We start from the raw sequence: 16,328 nt of genomic DNA, 5'->3' as shown, positions 1-16,328 counted from the left end.
GGCATGTGTCTTCATTGCGGCGCACTGAACTAGTGGGTATTATGTTGCTTTAGCCATGCTGCTGAATTACAGTGAATGTGTTAGTAATATGAGCTGATCATCTACCCTCCCTTTCCTCTTCATTGCAGTTAAACCCAAAAGGCGTATCGACTAGCACAGTAATAAAAAGATGATAGTCATGATTGCTTTACACATCCATAGGGATCAGAGAATTCAGTTAGATAAGTGAACATGGATGGCAGAGCTAAATTCAATTTAAAAGCCATGATGTATGCAGTATTGTCTAATGCATACTTTCTCTCTCTATGTTTCATCAGCACAAGCGGGAGCTCAGCAAGCATTCATGCTTAGTGTTTTTTGGGCTGAACAGGTGACAGGTCCTGAAGTGTTTCTTTTTGTGGAAAGGGTCAGGCTGGCTTAGGCTTTACGCTGTTTACGGTAGCCTGAGCTACTGCAGCCTCACCTGACAACTGAACAAACATGCTGCCAAACTGAGCAGACACATCTTCAACATGGGAACTCAACTTGCATAATGTTTAAAGTGTGGTTGACAGGTTGCCTGACCGGTTTGTTTCTTGTTTCATTGTTTGCTGTCGTTTGTGTGACTACTAAGCCATATATATTGAACAGCTTTTATCATTACCAAGCTTCAGTGCAAATTGCAAACTAAACTTTTTGTTTTGTTTCAAGTGTAATTGGTAACACTTTCCAATAAGGTTCATTAGTTAATGTATTAACTAACATGAACTAACCATGAGCAATACACTTGTTACTGTATTTACTAATCTTCGTTAACGTTAGTTAATGAAAATACAGTTGTTCATTTTTTATTCATGTTAGTTCACACTGCATTAACTAATGTTAACAAGATTTTAATAATGTATTGGTAAATTAACATTAACAAAGATTAATAAATGCTGCATAAGTGCAGTTCATTATTAGTTCATGTTAACAAATGTAGTTAACACATGTTAACTAATGAACCTTATTGTAAAGTGTTACCATGTAATTTAAATTCTGGTGACTTTCAGCATCTCATAATAGAGTTTATTATGTGGTCAAGGTGCAGGTTCTAATTCTCTAACTGTTATTTCTTAAAGGGATAGTTCACCCAAAAAATGAAGATTATCCCATGATTTACTCACCCTCAAGCCATCCTAGGTGTATATGACTATCTTCTTTCAGACGAACACAATCTGAGATATATTTAAAAATATCCTGGCTCTTCCAAGCATTATAATGGTAGTGAACAGGGGGCGTGTTTTGAAGCCCAAAATAAATCCATCCATCCATTATATAAATATAATCTATACAGCTCCAGGGGCTTAATAAAGACCGCCTGAAGCGAAGCGATGGGTTTTTGTTAGAAAATATTCTTATTTAAAACTCTATAAAGTAAAATAACTAGCTTCTGCCAGACAACCGTACGCATACTGTGCAAGTCGACTTGCGCCAAATGAGTAACCCCCTGACGCGATGTATGACGCAGGATGTAGGAGTAGTGTAAGCTTAGACGACTCTCGCGGTTAAACAAATATGGCTGGGCAACAAACTGAAGCTCATCTTCTCTTATATCAAAATCCTCTGACATTTCTCTTTAACATTTCTCGTTTTAGACTTCTAATTTGTGACCGATGTTTGTTTTGCTCTATTCTCAGCGCTTGTCCTTGTGTCATGCTCTTCTGGCTCTTCCGCCACAAAATGATATGTACGGCCATCTGCCGGAAGCTAGTTGCTTTACTTTATGAAGTTTTAAATATGGATATTGGATATTTTTCGTATAAAAACCCATTGCTTCGTTTCAGGAGGCTTTTATTAACCCCCTGGAGCCGTATTAATTTTTTTTTTTAGGATAGATGGATGTTTTTTTGTTTTGTTTTTTTGTGCTTCCTAACACACCCCCCGTTTAGTACCATTATAAAGCTTGGAAGAACCAGGATATTTTTAAATATATCTCTGATTGTTAGTCTGAAAGAAGATATACACTTAGGATGGCTTGAAGGGTGAGTAAATCATGGGATAATTTTCATTTTTGGGTGAACTATCCTTTTAAAAGGGAAATGTAAGCCGGATAACCGAACAATAGCACAAAAACATTGTCCATTTGGTATTGCATGATGTGACTAATGACTTTCTCCTAGACATTGCTGAACATAATGTTTTAAAACCAGGACAAGACAGTGCTAAGAAGAGGGCAAAGGACCGGTGAAACTCAGACAGTCAGAGGCGCCCTTACGAGACAGTCTTAGACACTAACTCAGCATTCAGGGCTGCACGTGGATGCTCAGACAAACACCCGCACACGCATGCACAGATGCACTCATGTTAGCTTTCAGCCACAAGATACAGAGCTCAGCACGAATTTTCAGTGCACCACAAAACAGGAAGCATCTGTCAACACAAAGAAACCTTTTTGTAGCACTGGAAATAATCAGTCAAAGTTCAAGGAAGGGGGTGATTCTGTTACTGATGTGGGTTTGTTTGTAACTATTATAAGCTTAATGTTGATAGTTCTAGGGAAAATGGGAAAGAGAAACCCTTCAGATTAGTGGTTGATCAGTATGGGTTTTTCAATTACATTCTTCAGCTTTAACATTTGGTCACACCAATCTAATATATTTAGTTATAAGCTTGACTATGCCAGCACTAATTCTGTGTACATGCAAGAGGTGGAGGAAAAATCGATTTACTGATGCGTCGTAATGCTTGCCTAAACGATTCCGGATCGATCCTCATATTCATCGGAATTTAAATTATTAATAATTCTGGTCTTTGAAAATGCTTACACAGGGTAAAAACATTACAGATAAGTGCCATGCCATGTGCAACGCTGCAAAAATAGCACGGAACGCACATCTGCAGTGGAATTTAAACTATGAAAAAGTATGCTTGCACTGTACAAACAAGCATACACAGAAGCATTTAACACCACATAGAACCTGCACAGAAAATACTTCTGCAGATTTCCATCTGTTCTGTTTTTATTGGCTGATCAAAGCAGACATATTTATGTAGAACCTTCACACAGAATTACAGATGAGACACCATGACAAATATTTGTGCCTTTACACTTTGGCTGAAGAGCGGAATTGAATTAGGATCATTTTGGAATCAAATCAATTGAAATTGAACAGTACTGCATTTTTATTGGCAGCTGAAAGCATTTTCAGATTAGCTTCTTCAAAACTCTTTCAAGTAAAATCAAAAATGCAGAAGGTGATGTACATTGTCATTCAAAAGCTTGTGGTTGTTTTTTTGTTTGTTTTTTTAATGTTTTTGAAAGAAGTCCATTATGCTCAACAAGGCTACGTTTATTTTATCAATAAAAATGGTAATGTTGTGAAATATTAATACAATATAAAACTCCAGTTTAGTCTTCAATGTCACATAATCCTTCAGAAATCATTCTAATATGCTGATTTGGTGCTCAAGAAATATTTATTATTATTATCAATGTTGAAAACAGTTGTGCTGCGTAACTTTTTTTTTTTTTTTGGAAACTATGATCCTTTTTTCAGGATTATTGAATGAATAGAAAGTTCAAAAGAACAACATTTATTTTAAATATGAATATCTTTGTAACATTATAAATGTATTCACTGTCACGTTTGACCAATTTAATACATCTTTGCTAAATAAAAGTATTAAAGGATTAGTCCACTTTTAAATAAAAATTTCCTGATAATTTACTCACCCCCATGTCATATCCAAGATGTTCATGTCTTTCTTTCTTCAGTCGAAAAGAAATTAAGGTTTTTTAGGAAAACATTCCAGGATTATTCTCCTTATAGTGGACTTTCAATGGCCTCCAGACGGTCGAAGGTCAAAATTACAGTTTCAGTGCAGCTTCAAAGGGCTTTAAACGATACCAGACGAGGAATAATATCTTATCTAGCGAGACGATTTGTCATTTTTGAAAAAAATACAACTGTATATGCTTTATAAACACAAATTATCAATATGCTCATAAAGCATATAGTGGTATTTTTTTCGAAAATGACCGATCGTTTCGCTAGACAAGACCCTTATTCCTCGTCTGGTATCGTTTAAAGCCGTTTGAAGCTGCACTGAAACTGTAATTTTGACCTTCGACCGTCTGGAGGCCATTGAAGTCCACTATAAGGAGAATAATCCTGGAATGTTTTCATCAAAAACCTTTATTTCTTTTCGACTGACAAAAGAAAGACATGAACATCTTGGATGACATGGGGGTGAGTAAATTATCAGGAAAATTTTATTTGAAAGTGAACTAATCCTTTAATGTCTTTACAAATAAACTTTCTGACCCCGAACTTTTGAACACAAATGTATGCAAAGAATTTTGTGAATGACAAGTGTTTGGATTATGCAGCGCTTTCGTCAAAGTTCTGCGGGCCATTTGGTTGTGGGCCTACGCATAACTTACTGGCATAGAAAGGAGGAAAAGAAAACAAGAGGCCTCAGCTTTCACAGAATACTTCCTCAAAGTAACATCTAGATAGTTTATAGCTTAAGAGAGAAGGAGGGAGAGGATGACATGATTTACAGATGGAGGGTTAACAAGAGAAACCTCATTACATGGCAAATCAGATTGTACGCTACAAAGCAGCCTCCAGAAATTAGCCCTCTTTGTTGATGCATAGACAGCAGGCCATTGCAAAGTTGTTTACAGAAATTAAAGTAAGATTGTCTATAAATCTCATGCAGTGAGTTTGCCGAGCTGTGAAAGCTGGCATTTTTTGCATTCATTTGGTTGTTGATTTTACTGTTGCTTACATAACTATTGTCGTGGCCTCTGACCCAGACATCTTTGATTTATTTTATCCATGTAGGTCACACAAACACTCAAAGCCTCAAAGGGTCAAGGAATCTCAATACTTCATTTGTATTCAGCTACATGTACCAAATGACCCACTAGAACCTATTGAGATTATCACAGTTAGACGACACTTTTTTTTTTTTTCATCTATGAAATCAGAAACCAGAGAGATGTTTTGTCATCTTGCAGATTAAAGATTACAAGCCTTTTTGGGTGGCTTTTTAAACATCTGTTCAGATTCAGTGGAGAAAAGAAACAAAGAACAGCTTGTCTTAAAGGTATAGTTCATCCAAAAATGAAAATACTGTCATAATTTTTTCACCCTCATATTTTTTCAAAACGTAATGTTAATTTTTCTGATAAACACAAAAGATCATATTTTAAAAACAAATTAGTTTTTTTGTCCATGCAATGGAAGTCAAAAGGGGCCCAAAGTAGTTTTAGACCCCATTGACTTTCTTTGTATGGACACAAACAGTTGAAACATGCTTTAAATAAAATATCTTCTTTTTTTGTTCCACAAAAGAAAGTCACACAGGTTTAGACTTTTTGTGGAGAGGGTCTTATTGTCTTCATGCATTAATATTATTTTATTAGTATCGTGGGGTTGCTCAGGGTGAGCATAGTTAATCATCAGTGTGTTGCACGTCTGCATAAGTGTGTTTGCTGTTTGCCAGTGGAGTGAGTGTGTGCTTGGTGTTGGCAGTGTGGCATTTTCCCCACTGTGTGCCAGAGAAGGGATTTAATCAACATCCGCCACACTGGGGCAATCTGGTCATGGTGGCCGCTGTGGCTGAAATGTGATTTTTAGGCTAATGCTGGGTGTTGCCTCCCTGTCACACATATCCTTTTTGCCAGCGCCACCTGGTGACCATTAATCAGTAGTGTACTGTCTATGAAGCTTCGCTGAGCTCATGTGCCCATGCTGAACCAAGCATTTTGCTGTGATCAGCCGTCGGAATACACCTCCAAATATCTCTCCCTTCACCCCACCTGCCATAGTGCTGTATTGAAACCACCAAAGATGGCAGATTCGCTGATGACCGACATAACGCTGCATATTTGGGAGGGTTACATTCTTGCAGTAAAACTGAATGGATACAAAGCTTTGAACATTCCTCTCTCGCAGCACATTTTTTAAAGGGGAACTCATTTTCTCTCAGCAGCAAGTGACTGGAAGTGTGCTGTGCTATCATGGTATGCTGACATTCATCATTAATGAGGCAATACAATATAATTTATGAGTACTTTGCTGTGATCATTTAAATCACATTTATATGAAATCACAGAATAGTTAGTAATATTTATGACTTGGTCATTAACATGATTAATAGGACTTTCGAGAGCACTTTTGGGTGTGGGCATAATTATAACTTTCATGAAGAGGATCTTGAATCAAGAGCTGTTCCATTTCTTATGTCATTTTTGCTTAAAAGTACAGTCATAATTGGTTCAGAAATGTCAGTGGTTTAGTTAATCTGCTTTTTTCCTCTTTCTGTATAAGTCAGTGGGATTAAGTTTTTTAATGTGAAGTTGAGATGCAGACTGGCAAGAGTTAAACAATTTAATGGAATTTTAAATCATTACAGACTGCGTTTTACTTACATTTAATACAGTATTTAATGTTTTGTGTTCATGTTTCAGGATCGAAAGCTGACCAAGGCGGAGCAGCAGCGGTTTAAAGAGGAGGCTGAAATGCTGAAGGGTCTACAGCACCCCAACATTGTGCGTTTCTATGACTCCTGGGAGTCTGTTCTTAGAGGCAAAAAGTGCATCGTCCTAGTGACTGAGCTCATGACCTCGGGAACACTCAAAACGTGTGTATCATTACATTATTCTTTGTAATTGAATATATTAATATTAATATTATGAGTATGATAATATTATACTATGAATTGTGTGTGTGTGTGTGTGTGTGTGTGTGTGTGTGTGTGTGTGTGTGTGTGTATATTTAGATAGATAGATACATAGATAGGTACATAGATAGATAGAAACCCCCACCCCCCTCCTTCGGGCACTCCATCAGAAACATGATTTCAAGGGGGAAAACAACCTGCACCGGGACCCCGGATAACCAGCTATAGCCCTGGCTGTAAACGATTAATGTTTTGCCCCATATTCTGTCATCATCCTTAAAGGTCCCGTTCTTCGTGATCCCATGTTTCAAACTTTAGTTAGTGTGTAATGTTGTTGTTAGAGAATAAATAAAATCTGTAAAATTTTAAAGCTCAAAGTTCAATGCCAAGCGAGATATTTTATTTAACAGAAGTCGCCTATCGAACGGCCAGTTTGGACTACATCCCTCTACTTCCTTCTTTAATGACGTCACTAAAACAGTTTTTTGACTAACCTCCGCCCACAGGAATACACAAGAGTTGCATTTGTAGTGTGTGTTTGTCGCCATGTCGTCGAAACGCTATTATTTTCATCCCGCAGTCCAATCACCGGGTCTGATTCCGGCTCAAATTGATAGGGTAAAATTAAAGACATGTTTACAATAACACTGAGCGCGTGCATCTCCACGTTATGGTAAGAGGCGTGACCTTTCCGGGCAAGGTTCGCTAAGCTGCTGTCGAATCACAACACAGGAACCGCTGGCACAATCAGAACTCGTTACGTATTTCTGAAGGAGGGACTTCATAGAACAAGGAAGTCATCAGCCCGTTTTTATGACAGTGGACACAGCGGTATACAGATAAGTAAATTATGTGGAAAATACTGTGTTTTTTTACACGCGAAAAATGAACACATGTTATATTGCACACTATAAACACAATCAAAGCTTCAAAAAACCACGAAAAACGGGACCTTTAACATTTTTTGTGGTATGCATGCAAAATGTTACTCATTTATTTCTTGTTTTACCATTTAGGCAATTTATCAACATCCATCAAGGGTTCAAACTTCTTACTTCATTATGAACTCATGACTGTTTTTCCTGTGCTTCAGGTACCTTAAGCGCTTTAAGGTGATGAAGCCCAAGGTTCTACGCAGCTGGTGCAGGCAAATCCTAAAGGGTCTTCAGTTCCTACACACACGTACGCCACCCATTGTGCACCGTGACCTCAAGTGTGACAATATCTTCATCACAGGCCCGACCGGATCAGTAAAGATTGGTGACCTGGGCCTTGCCACCCTCATGCGGACATCATTTGCCAAGAGTGTCATAGGTCTGTGTCTTTTATTTAGTTTCCTGTGTATAGTAGATGTTGTTCTTTGATATGTGACGGACCTTTTTATAGCCTTTTGGTAAGACACTTTTCCTGAATGGGGTGCAGGTCTTAACCACAGTTCAAACCATGCATTGCACCTCAATATCATGCTAAATAGTAACTATATTGTTTCTATGAAAAACAGTACCCTTAGACATTTGGTATACAAGCGCACAAAAACTGCTAGACTAAAGCTTAATAACAACAAATACTGTAGTTGTATTCCATTACTCCTTTAATAGCCTACATTCAATGTCTACATTTTTAATATAATGTAACACATGCCACATTTATGCCACAATCCGATGGTTTAGTTAGTGTTATTACAGTAAATCATGGTAAATGTTGGCGACTTGTGGATTGAAAAGCCTTCTAACTGTATTGTTGCGGCTCAATGTTTCTCCTGTTTTCCACGTCAGTGTTGGTGAGAATGTCAGCGCTGTTTCATCTGGCTTTAAACTAGTTTAAATCACAAGGGATTGTATGGGAGAACTCTGCACCGAACTCGAATGCATCTTACTGGATGGCAGCACTTATCAGTTAGGCAAATTGGTAATGGCAACATGTATGCACAGAAAGGTCTCTTCTTGCTTCCTTTGTCTCTTTAGCTATCTTAACTCCTATTGACATATCGGAGCTCACTAAAGGGCAATGCTCGCTGTTCCACATTATTGTCCGCAATATGCGCACACATAAAAACATCAATACCTATTGATTTTTTTTTTTTTTTTAATATTTGCTGAGAGGAAAGTTAGCACACCTGATATTCACATTAGTACAAACATAAAAAGGAAGCAGCATTCCCATTTATAGCATTGTTCTTTTTAACAAGGTAAACCTGAACGCTCCCAGCAACAGCATATTTGGAATAAGTAATCAATTATTTTAAGTCTTACTAAGATAGAGATTGCTGCAAAGGGTATCATGATTAGCAAGATCCGTGAAAGCACCAGGGTGCTGCATAGATGATGATTTTCATGTTGCAGTGGCTAAAATCCTTCATTTGAATTTCAATAATTGTGAGATCAAGCTAGGAAAAGATGCACAACTGATTCAAGGCCTTCTTGATTGTTTAAAAGATTACATACTTGTGTTTTGCAGTTGAATCTGAGGGAAATGATTTGAACTCATTTTGCCTTGTTCAAGGTTAAAAAAAGCCTCACATATGGAGGATGCACATTTATAGGTTTCAGAAGTTTTCATGACTACTTGTGCATTGATTGGTTGTCGTCAAGGAGAAAAGAAAAAAAGTTTAACAGATTTGTGTTTTTATCATAGCAACAGAGGACAAAGATAGCAAAAATGGCAAACAGATGCCAAAAGAAATGTTAAATGAATATTGTATTGGTTTCTTAGGTACTCCGGAGTTCATGGCCCCAGAGATGTACGAGGAGCACTATGACGAGTCAGTAGATGTCTATGCCTTTGGCATGTGCATGCTAGAAATGGCTACATCAGAGTACCCATATTCAGAATGCCAAAATGCTGCACAGATCTACCGCAAAGTCACCAGTGTAAGTGTTTATATGCCTCTTGTAGATTGTAGATTTGTAGATTAATATTGGTTGAATTCACTAAATTACGCTGAGCATTTCTTCTAACGTGGTGTAGTCCAGTGTTTTAAAGAGCCAGATCACTAGATGCACATAGCATCCAGGTGTTTTGAGAATCATGTGGGGTATTAACACACTAAATTTTCTCTCTGTGCAGGGTATCAAGCCTGCCAGTTTTGACAAAGTAAATGACCCTGAGGTAAAAGAAATCATTGAGGGCTGTATTCGCCAAAACCGATTAGAGCGGTAAGCACTTCAATGGTGGAAGTTCCTCTGGAAGTGAAGCAAGAACGTGAAGTGATCTAAATTCTCTCTTTTTACCTTTAGGCTCTCGGTGAAGGACCTTCTAAATCATGCCTTCTTTGCGGAGGACACCGGCGTGCGTGTGGAGCTTGCAGAGGAAGATACTGGCTGCAAAGACTGCTTGGCCCTGCGCATCTGGGTTGAAGAGCCAAAGAAACTCAAAGGCAAGCACAAGGACAACGAGGCCATCGAGTTCAGCTATGATCTGGAGAATGACAGTGCTGAAGAAGTTGCATTGGAGATGGTGAGAAACATATATATAAATATATAAAAACAGAAATAATGGAAACTACAATTTGTGCTATTTATTGTGATCCAAAAACACTGTGTTTTAATGAACAGTTCACCCAAAAATTAAAATTGTCCTCATGTCATTCCAAATCTGTTTGACTTTCGTTTAGAACACAAAAAGGTTTTTTTTCTTTTTTTAAAATGAATATCATTTTTACTCTTTTCAATAAAATCAGTCAAAGAGGACTGGAGTGAATGACAAAAACATCTGACCATTTTTATTTTTTTTTTATTCTTTCTAAAGTGCTTGTGAATCAAGTTTGGAATGACATGTTTCTCTTTGAGACATCTTACATTCTCCCACCTATACTTTTTTATTATTATTTATTCATTCTCCATTTCTGTTGCCTTTTTATAGGTGAAGTCTGGCTTTTTCCATGAAAGTGATGCTAAGGTGGTGGGGAAGTCCATCAGAGACAGGGTGACTCTTATTAAGAAGTCCCGTGAACGGCGACAACAGCAGCTCCTTCAGCAGCAACAACAACAAAGTCTTGATGAGCGCCGTGACTCCTCGGTCCTTACCTCCTCCTTTTCCTATGTCCATCCTTCCTGCACCACCTCCTCACAGGGCACAGGAGCTGCTGCAGCTGCTGGGGTTCAGGGAGAGGCAGAGGAGCTGCCAGAAGTGGACCAACATGTCCAACAGCAAGGGACTGCATTAGGCTTCACAGGTGCACAATTAATTTAGAATCACAGTCTTATTAACAGGATCTAACAGGCACTTGTAACTATTGTTTGTCCCAAATTGGTGTATAAACGTTGATTTTGCATTCTACTTTCCCATATTCAGAGGGTGAGAATCTTCCTGCTGTTAGTGGACAAAGCCAAGCCTTTTCTGTACCCGAGTCAGGGAACCGTGCTCATGCTCAAACCAGCTACCCCACTGGCACACCTGTAAGTACCATTACTTCAGAAACAATTTTCTTATCTAGTGCCATACATCCCCAGCTGCTGAGACACCACCATTCTTGCACATTTGAAACCTTTGATGTACAGTACAAAAAAAGTAATTGTTGTGTGAATGTACTCTTTGGTTGGATAAGAATTGTTTCCTTTATTTAGGGAGTGAAAGGAGCAGGGGTTATATCTCACCCCCAGCTGCTCCCTATTGGTCAGAGCGGAGGGGTTCCAAATGTGCCTGTTGGCCAGAATGGTGGGATGTCTGGCATTTCCATTGGCCAAAGTGGTGGTGGGGCTCCTAACATTCCTGTGGCACAGACTTTCATTCAACCAGTCACTATGGCATCACAGGTCCCATTAAATGTGCCTCAACAATATTCTCAGGTGATTGTCTCCCTTGTGTCCAGCTTCGCTGTGTGTTTTTTCCCTTTTCTCGGCTCACTGTTGCACTGGACACAATAATTCATATCTAAAGCAAATCAATCCAGGGAGACTTAGTCAAATGTTGTTATTTTAGTGGAATATGTTGAGGGACTGATAGGGTATTTCACGACTCAAGTTCTATGCCTTTTGTCAAAAAATAAGTTTCAATAACTTTCTGTGCCATGTCAATATTTTGTCATTGACAATATGTAGACTTGGCACTCTCTTACTGAAATACTGGATTGAATTTCCTCAGAAATCTCTCTGTGCAGTCTGTGACTTTGATTTAGGTCATGTGCTGAGTTACATGATGTTCACTGACCTACATTTTTAATGTTTGGTCCAGAGAACATATTTGTTGTTGAAATTCACTGTAAGCTGTACCGTACGAGCTGATAATTTGAAAGAAATAATAGTTGTATTTGCTGTATTCTGTCCTTCAATTGTAAATATGAATAGTTTCTAGAATATTATTTATAGTTCAATTTATTGTCATATAAAATTGTTTGTTGCTAGATAGTAAGACATTTGTCAAGTCAAGAATGCAGATTGAGAATATAGATGTTGTGCTAGCAACAGTATTTGAAGGGAAAAAGCTACAAAGTTGACAAATTAACAAATGGTAATTCATTTCCTAAGGCGGTGAATTGGAAACATATCTGAATTAAGACCTATTCACACTAAGAGCAAAACAACAAAACAAAGCAAACTGACTGCAAAAATAGCCCGACAGCTGTTCATATCAAGTACAATTAGGGTTTTCTTCAAACTCTGTGAAAAGTTGGCATACCTGTACGAAAAGTGCTGCAGTCATTCAAAAACCCAATATTTTCCAGTAGGAATGCATTGTTGTGATTTTAAATCCCCCCTTTTTTTTCTTCTTTTTGTGCAAAATTGCATTCAGTGTAGTACAGCTTTAGTGGTGGATTGGTCTGACCTGAACACCAACTGTAATGTCTTTCATTCTTGGAATACAGCTGCCTCTGATCTGGTGTGGCGTATAATCAAAAAACAACAACATTGATCATAGTCTGAACACAATCTAAAAATAACCTAATAACTGCACATGCAGAATCTTGTTTCATATCTTTTGCTTTCCAAAATGTCTTGTTCCCTTTGGATGATTAATGAAGTGCACTAATGCTTCTCTCTCTCCTTTTCTCCCTCCCGCCACTACTTGCTACCCAACTCCATGCTCTGGCCTATCCATCCTTCCCACATAATTTCCAAATGTGTTTTTCCCACCAGCCCCTTCCACCATACTCAACAGATGTTACATCCTCGCAAATGTTACACTCCCGACCCGCTGATGCTTCCACTCCCCACAGTTCTCTTGTACAGTCGCAGTCATACATCCCCCCAATATCACCCCAGGCACCCATGACTGTCCTCACTTCCTCCATCCCAGCTGGCGAACCCATAGCATCAGCAGGCAACAACATGCCACCCATGCAGACCCAAACTAGTATTGCTCCTGTTCAACCCACTGATGTTTTGCCCAAGCAAGCTATTGTTCAGACGCAACAGCAGGTGATATCAGAATTGCCCGGAACGTTGCAACTGAACATCCAGCAAGCAACACCACAAAAGCAGGCAAATATAATGCAGCAGCACCAGACTGTGTTGTTGCCACAGCAGACGGACCAGGTTCAACAAATGGCTGTTTTGTTACAACAGCCACAGAATATAGAACAACCCCAGGTGGTTCTGCAGGAACAGCCACCACATTCCAGTGCATCTCAGCAGCCATATATCCCATTGCCACAGCAGAAACAGCCAACAATAACCAATCCACAGCAAAGTGAGCTACAACAGCAGGTGTACATACAACAACCTCCAAGCAAACCCCAGCAACAAGTTGTGATACAGCAGCAAGTTCAGCAACATCAGCTGTCAGTACAACAATCCTCAGTAGAACAATATCAACACCAGACTCAGCAACAGCAGGCACAGCAAGTTTATGTGCAACAAATGGCCGAATCACAAGAGCAGAACATGATAAAAACCATAGTACAACAGCCACCGGTACTTCAAACAGTCCAGCAGCCATTGCAATTGATGGAGCAACAACAACAGCAGCTTCTGATTAGGCAACAGATTGAGCAGCAACAGAAGGCTGTTTTGCAAAATCAAATGGAGCAACAACATCAACAGCAAGTTTATATTCAGCCACAACAACAACAAGTTGAGCAACAACAAATTCTTCTGCAGCAACAACAAAACTTGGCAGTGCAACAACAAATCGAGCAACAGCAGCAAGCATTACAGCAACAAAAGCAAATAGAACAACAGCAAAAGGCCATTTTACAGCAACAGGTGGAACAACAAAGACAACAGCAACAGGCTTTGTTTCAGCAACAGCAACTGGAGCAACAACAAGCATTACTGCAGCAGCAGCAACGTGAACAACAACAGGCTCTTCTGCAGCAACAACAGTTGGAACAGCAAGCTTTGCTACAACAACAACAGCAACTCCAGTTAAAGCAGCAACAAGCGCTTTTACATCAGCAACAGTTGGAGCAGCAACAGCAGGCTTTGTTTAAACAGCAGCAACAACAGCAGCAGCAGCAAGCACTCATTCAGCAGCAGCAAAAGTTAGAGCAAAAGGTACTGCTACAGCTGCAACAGCAGAAACACATCGAACAGCAACAAACTTTATTACGGCAACAGCAACAGCAGCCTCAGCAGATAGAGCAACATGTTTTACAGCAACAGCCACAACTACAGAAGCCGACAGATCAACAATTGCAGCAGCAGATATTCCAACAACAGACCGAGCAGCAACAACAGACATTGCTACAACAGAGAGAGACACAGATGCAGCAACATCTTCTGATGCAACAACACCAGATTGAATTGCAGCGACAACAAGCTCTACAAGCTGAGAAACAACTGCATCAAGTTTTATTGCAGCAGCAGCATATAGAGCAACATGCAGCTCTGGTAGATCAGGCAAACCTAGGGAAAACACAGCCTCCAGAGATGGTCCAGCAGATTAATCAAATGCAGCACTCTCAACAAATAATGTCATCTCAACCTCATCTTTCTCAACAACAGACTGAGCAGCAACAGGTCTTGATTCAGCAACAACAAGCCATCCTTCCCCAGGCATCACATAGACCTTCTCTGGCAGACTTACAAGTTCCAACCCTGGTTCAGGCTGTACCAAAAATGGTTAGTGCTCAAATACCTTGTCAAGTTCCAGCCCCAGTACTCATCCAGCAACAGATACCACCTCAGATGTCAGCTCAACCTTCAGCGCAAGTACAAATCCAGAGTCAAGGGGACCCTGGAATTTATGGTCAGATTCCCCTGCAGACTCAAAGTCATCCTACACCGCAGACAATGGGAGGCCATATTCAAGCAGGCCAGCTGCAAGTTCCACAACCAACCCAACAAATCACATCTCCAACACAAGTTCCTACACCACAACCTATTCATTCTTTTGTCCCAACTTCAACACAAATGGTCTCTCAAGGGCAAACCCTTCCATCCCAAACTCAGTTGGTACCACCTCAAGCTGCAGCTTCTCTCCAGTGTCAAGTCGTGGTAGGGACACCTGCGCCTCTTGTGCATCCTACAGTGCCGGCTGCTTCTACACTTATGCCCACACAATACGCTCAAGCACCTGTCGGTCCGCAAACCATTCAGTCTGTTCAGCTAGACCTCACACAATCAGTAAAACAACAACAACAACAGCCGCCTCTGCAGCAATATCAGCAAGCAGTACTGTCTCCAGTGTCACATGCGCCTACCATCAACCCAATGGCCACTTCATCAATGCAGTGCTATTTACAACAGACAAATCAATCACAAATGCAGGCTTCTCCAGTCATCCAAGCTCAGCAACATCCAGTCAGTGTAGCCTCGATGCAGGCGGTCTTGCAACCCATGCCTCCAGTGCAACCTCAGGCTACCCAACAGCATGAGCAGCAACTGCCTCAAGCCCACCATGTGCAGCAACAGCAACCGCTCCACCATCAGCATCAGGCCCAACCTGTGCAGCAGCTTCTCCCACCTAATGCTGTTTTAACACAAGATCTCCACCAACAGCCTTGTCATCCTCAACCAGTGCTCCAACATATGCTCCCGATACACATTGCTCCCAGTCAGGTACCTCAGACCCAAGCAAGAACGGTACCTCTGTACAGTCAGGTGGTCTCGGGTCCACCACCCTCGCCCCAGAACCAGCAGAAACTTCCTGCTCAAATGCACACACAGACTAAAATGCAGTCACAAGCACACTCAAACGCACAGGCACAGACCCACATAGAGGCTACTGGGAGTTTCGAGCAGCCTCATTACTCCCAATCTGCCTTTATGCCATCACAGATCCCCCCAAGTCCATCTCATACTTCCCTACAGCCCTCTTCCGCTCTTCCAGCCCTACAACCAGCTGTCCCAGTTTCAGAAATTCCTGTTCCATCAGAGGCACAGCTAAACCAGCCAAGGCCTGCTGACATGATCCCTGATTCCCATCCTACTGTCAATGCTTCACAGTCCCATGACACTAATGGCTCTGTGTTGCCCACCACCTCGCTGGCAGAAAGTGATGCTGCATTGCTGGGCATTGCTCAGGTACAAAAGCACTTTATATTAGTTTCAAATATGTAACACATTAGCAGTGAGCATTTTTGACCAGCGAGTTTATGGCAATATATAAAAGTGGCCCATATATGTCTATGTGATGGTTCTGCAGAACAGATTAATGAAGGTAGAAGGCAAACAAACATCTATCTCTTCTAACTCAGTTAATTTGAGATGCAAGACCCACTACTTCTTAACACGTGTTAACACCTTCAAAACCAAAGTTAAACTTACAAAAATCAAACTTAACAATTTTTATCT

General features: G+C 40.1%; 1 protein-coding gene across 10 annotated transcripts in view; it reads left to right on the top strand.

Annotated features, from left to right (window-relative positions):
* si:dkey-151g10.3 (serine/threonine-protein kinase WNK3) overlaps positions 1 to 16,328 on the top strand; it is a 56,650-nt gene that overhangs the window by 24,917 nt on the left and 15,405 nt on the right. For 8 of the 10 annotated variants that reach the window (XM_048179365.1, XM_048179361.1, XM_048179356.1 and 5 more), the window contains exons 3-11: positions 6,443 to 6,615; positions 7,748 to 7,968; positions 9,367 to 9,524; positions 9,721 to 9,809; positions 9,891 to 10,110; positions 10,516 to 10,828; positions 10,948 to 11,051; positions 11,220 to 11,441; positions 12,729 to 16,058. In XM_048179365.1, the coding sequence (XP_048035322.1) occupies positions 6,443 to 6,615; positions 7,748 to 7,968; positions 9,367 to 9,524; positions 9,721 to 9,809; positions 9,891 to 10,110; positions 10,516 to 10,828; positions 10,948 to 11,051; positions 11,220 to 11,441; positions 12,729 to 16,058 (4,830 nt within the window). The remainder of the gene's footprint in view (positions 1 to 6,442; positions 6,616 to 7,747; positions 7,969 to 9,366; positions 9,525 to 9,720; positions 9,810 to 9,890; positions 10,111 to 10,515; positions 10,829 to 10,947; positions 11,052 to 11,219; positions 11,442 to 12,728; positions 16,059 to 16,328) is intronic. The other 2 variants (XM_048179357.1, XM_048179363.1) reach the window with 2 other exon arrangements.

Source organism: Megalobrama amblycephala, linkage group LG24 (assembly GCF_018812025.1).
Source record: "Megalobrama amblycephala isolate DHTTF-2021 linkage group LG24, ASM1881202v1, whole genome shotgun sequence".
Classification (NCBI taxonomy): domain Eukaryota; kingdom Metazoa; phylum Chordata; class Actinopteri; order Cypriniformes; family Xenocyprididae; genus Megalobrama; species Megalobrama amblycephala.
This window is presented reverse-complemented; position numbering and strand designations above follow the sequence as displayed.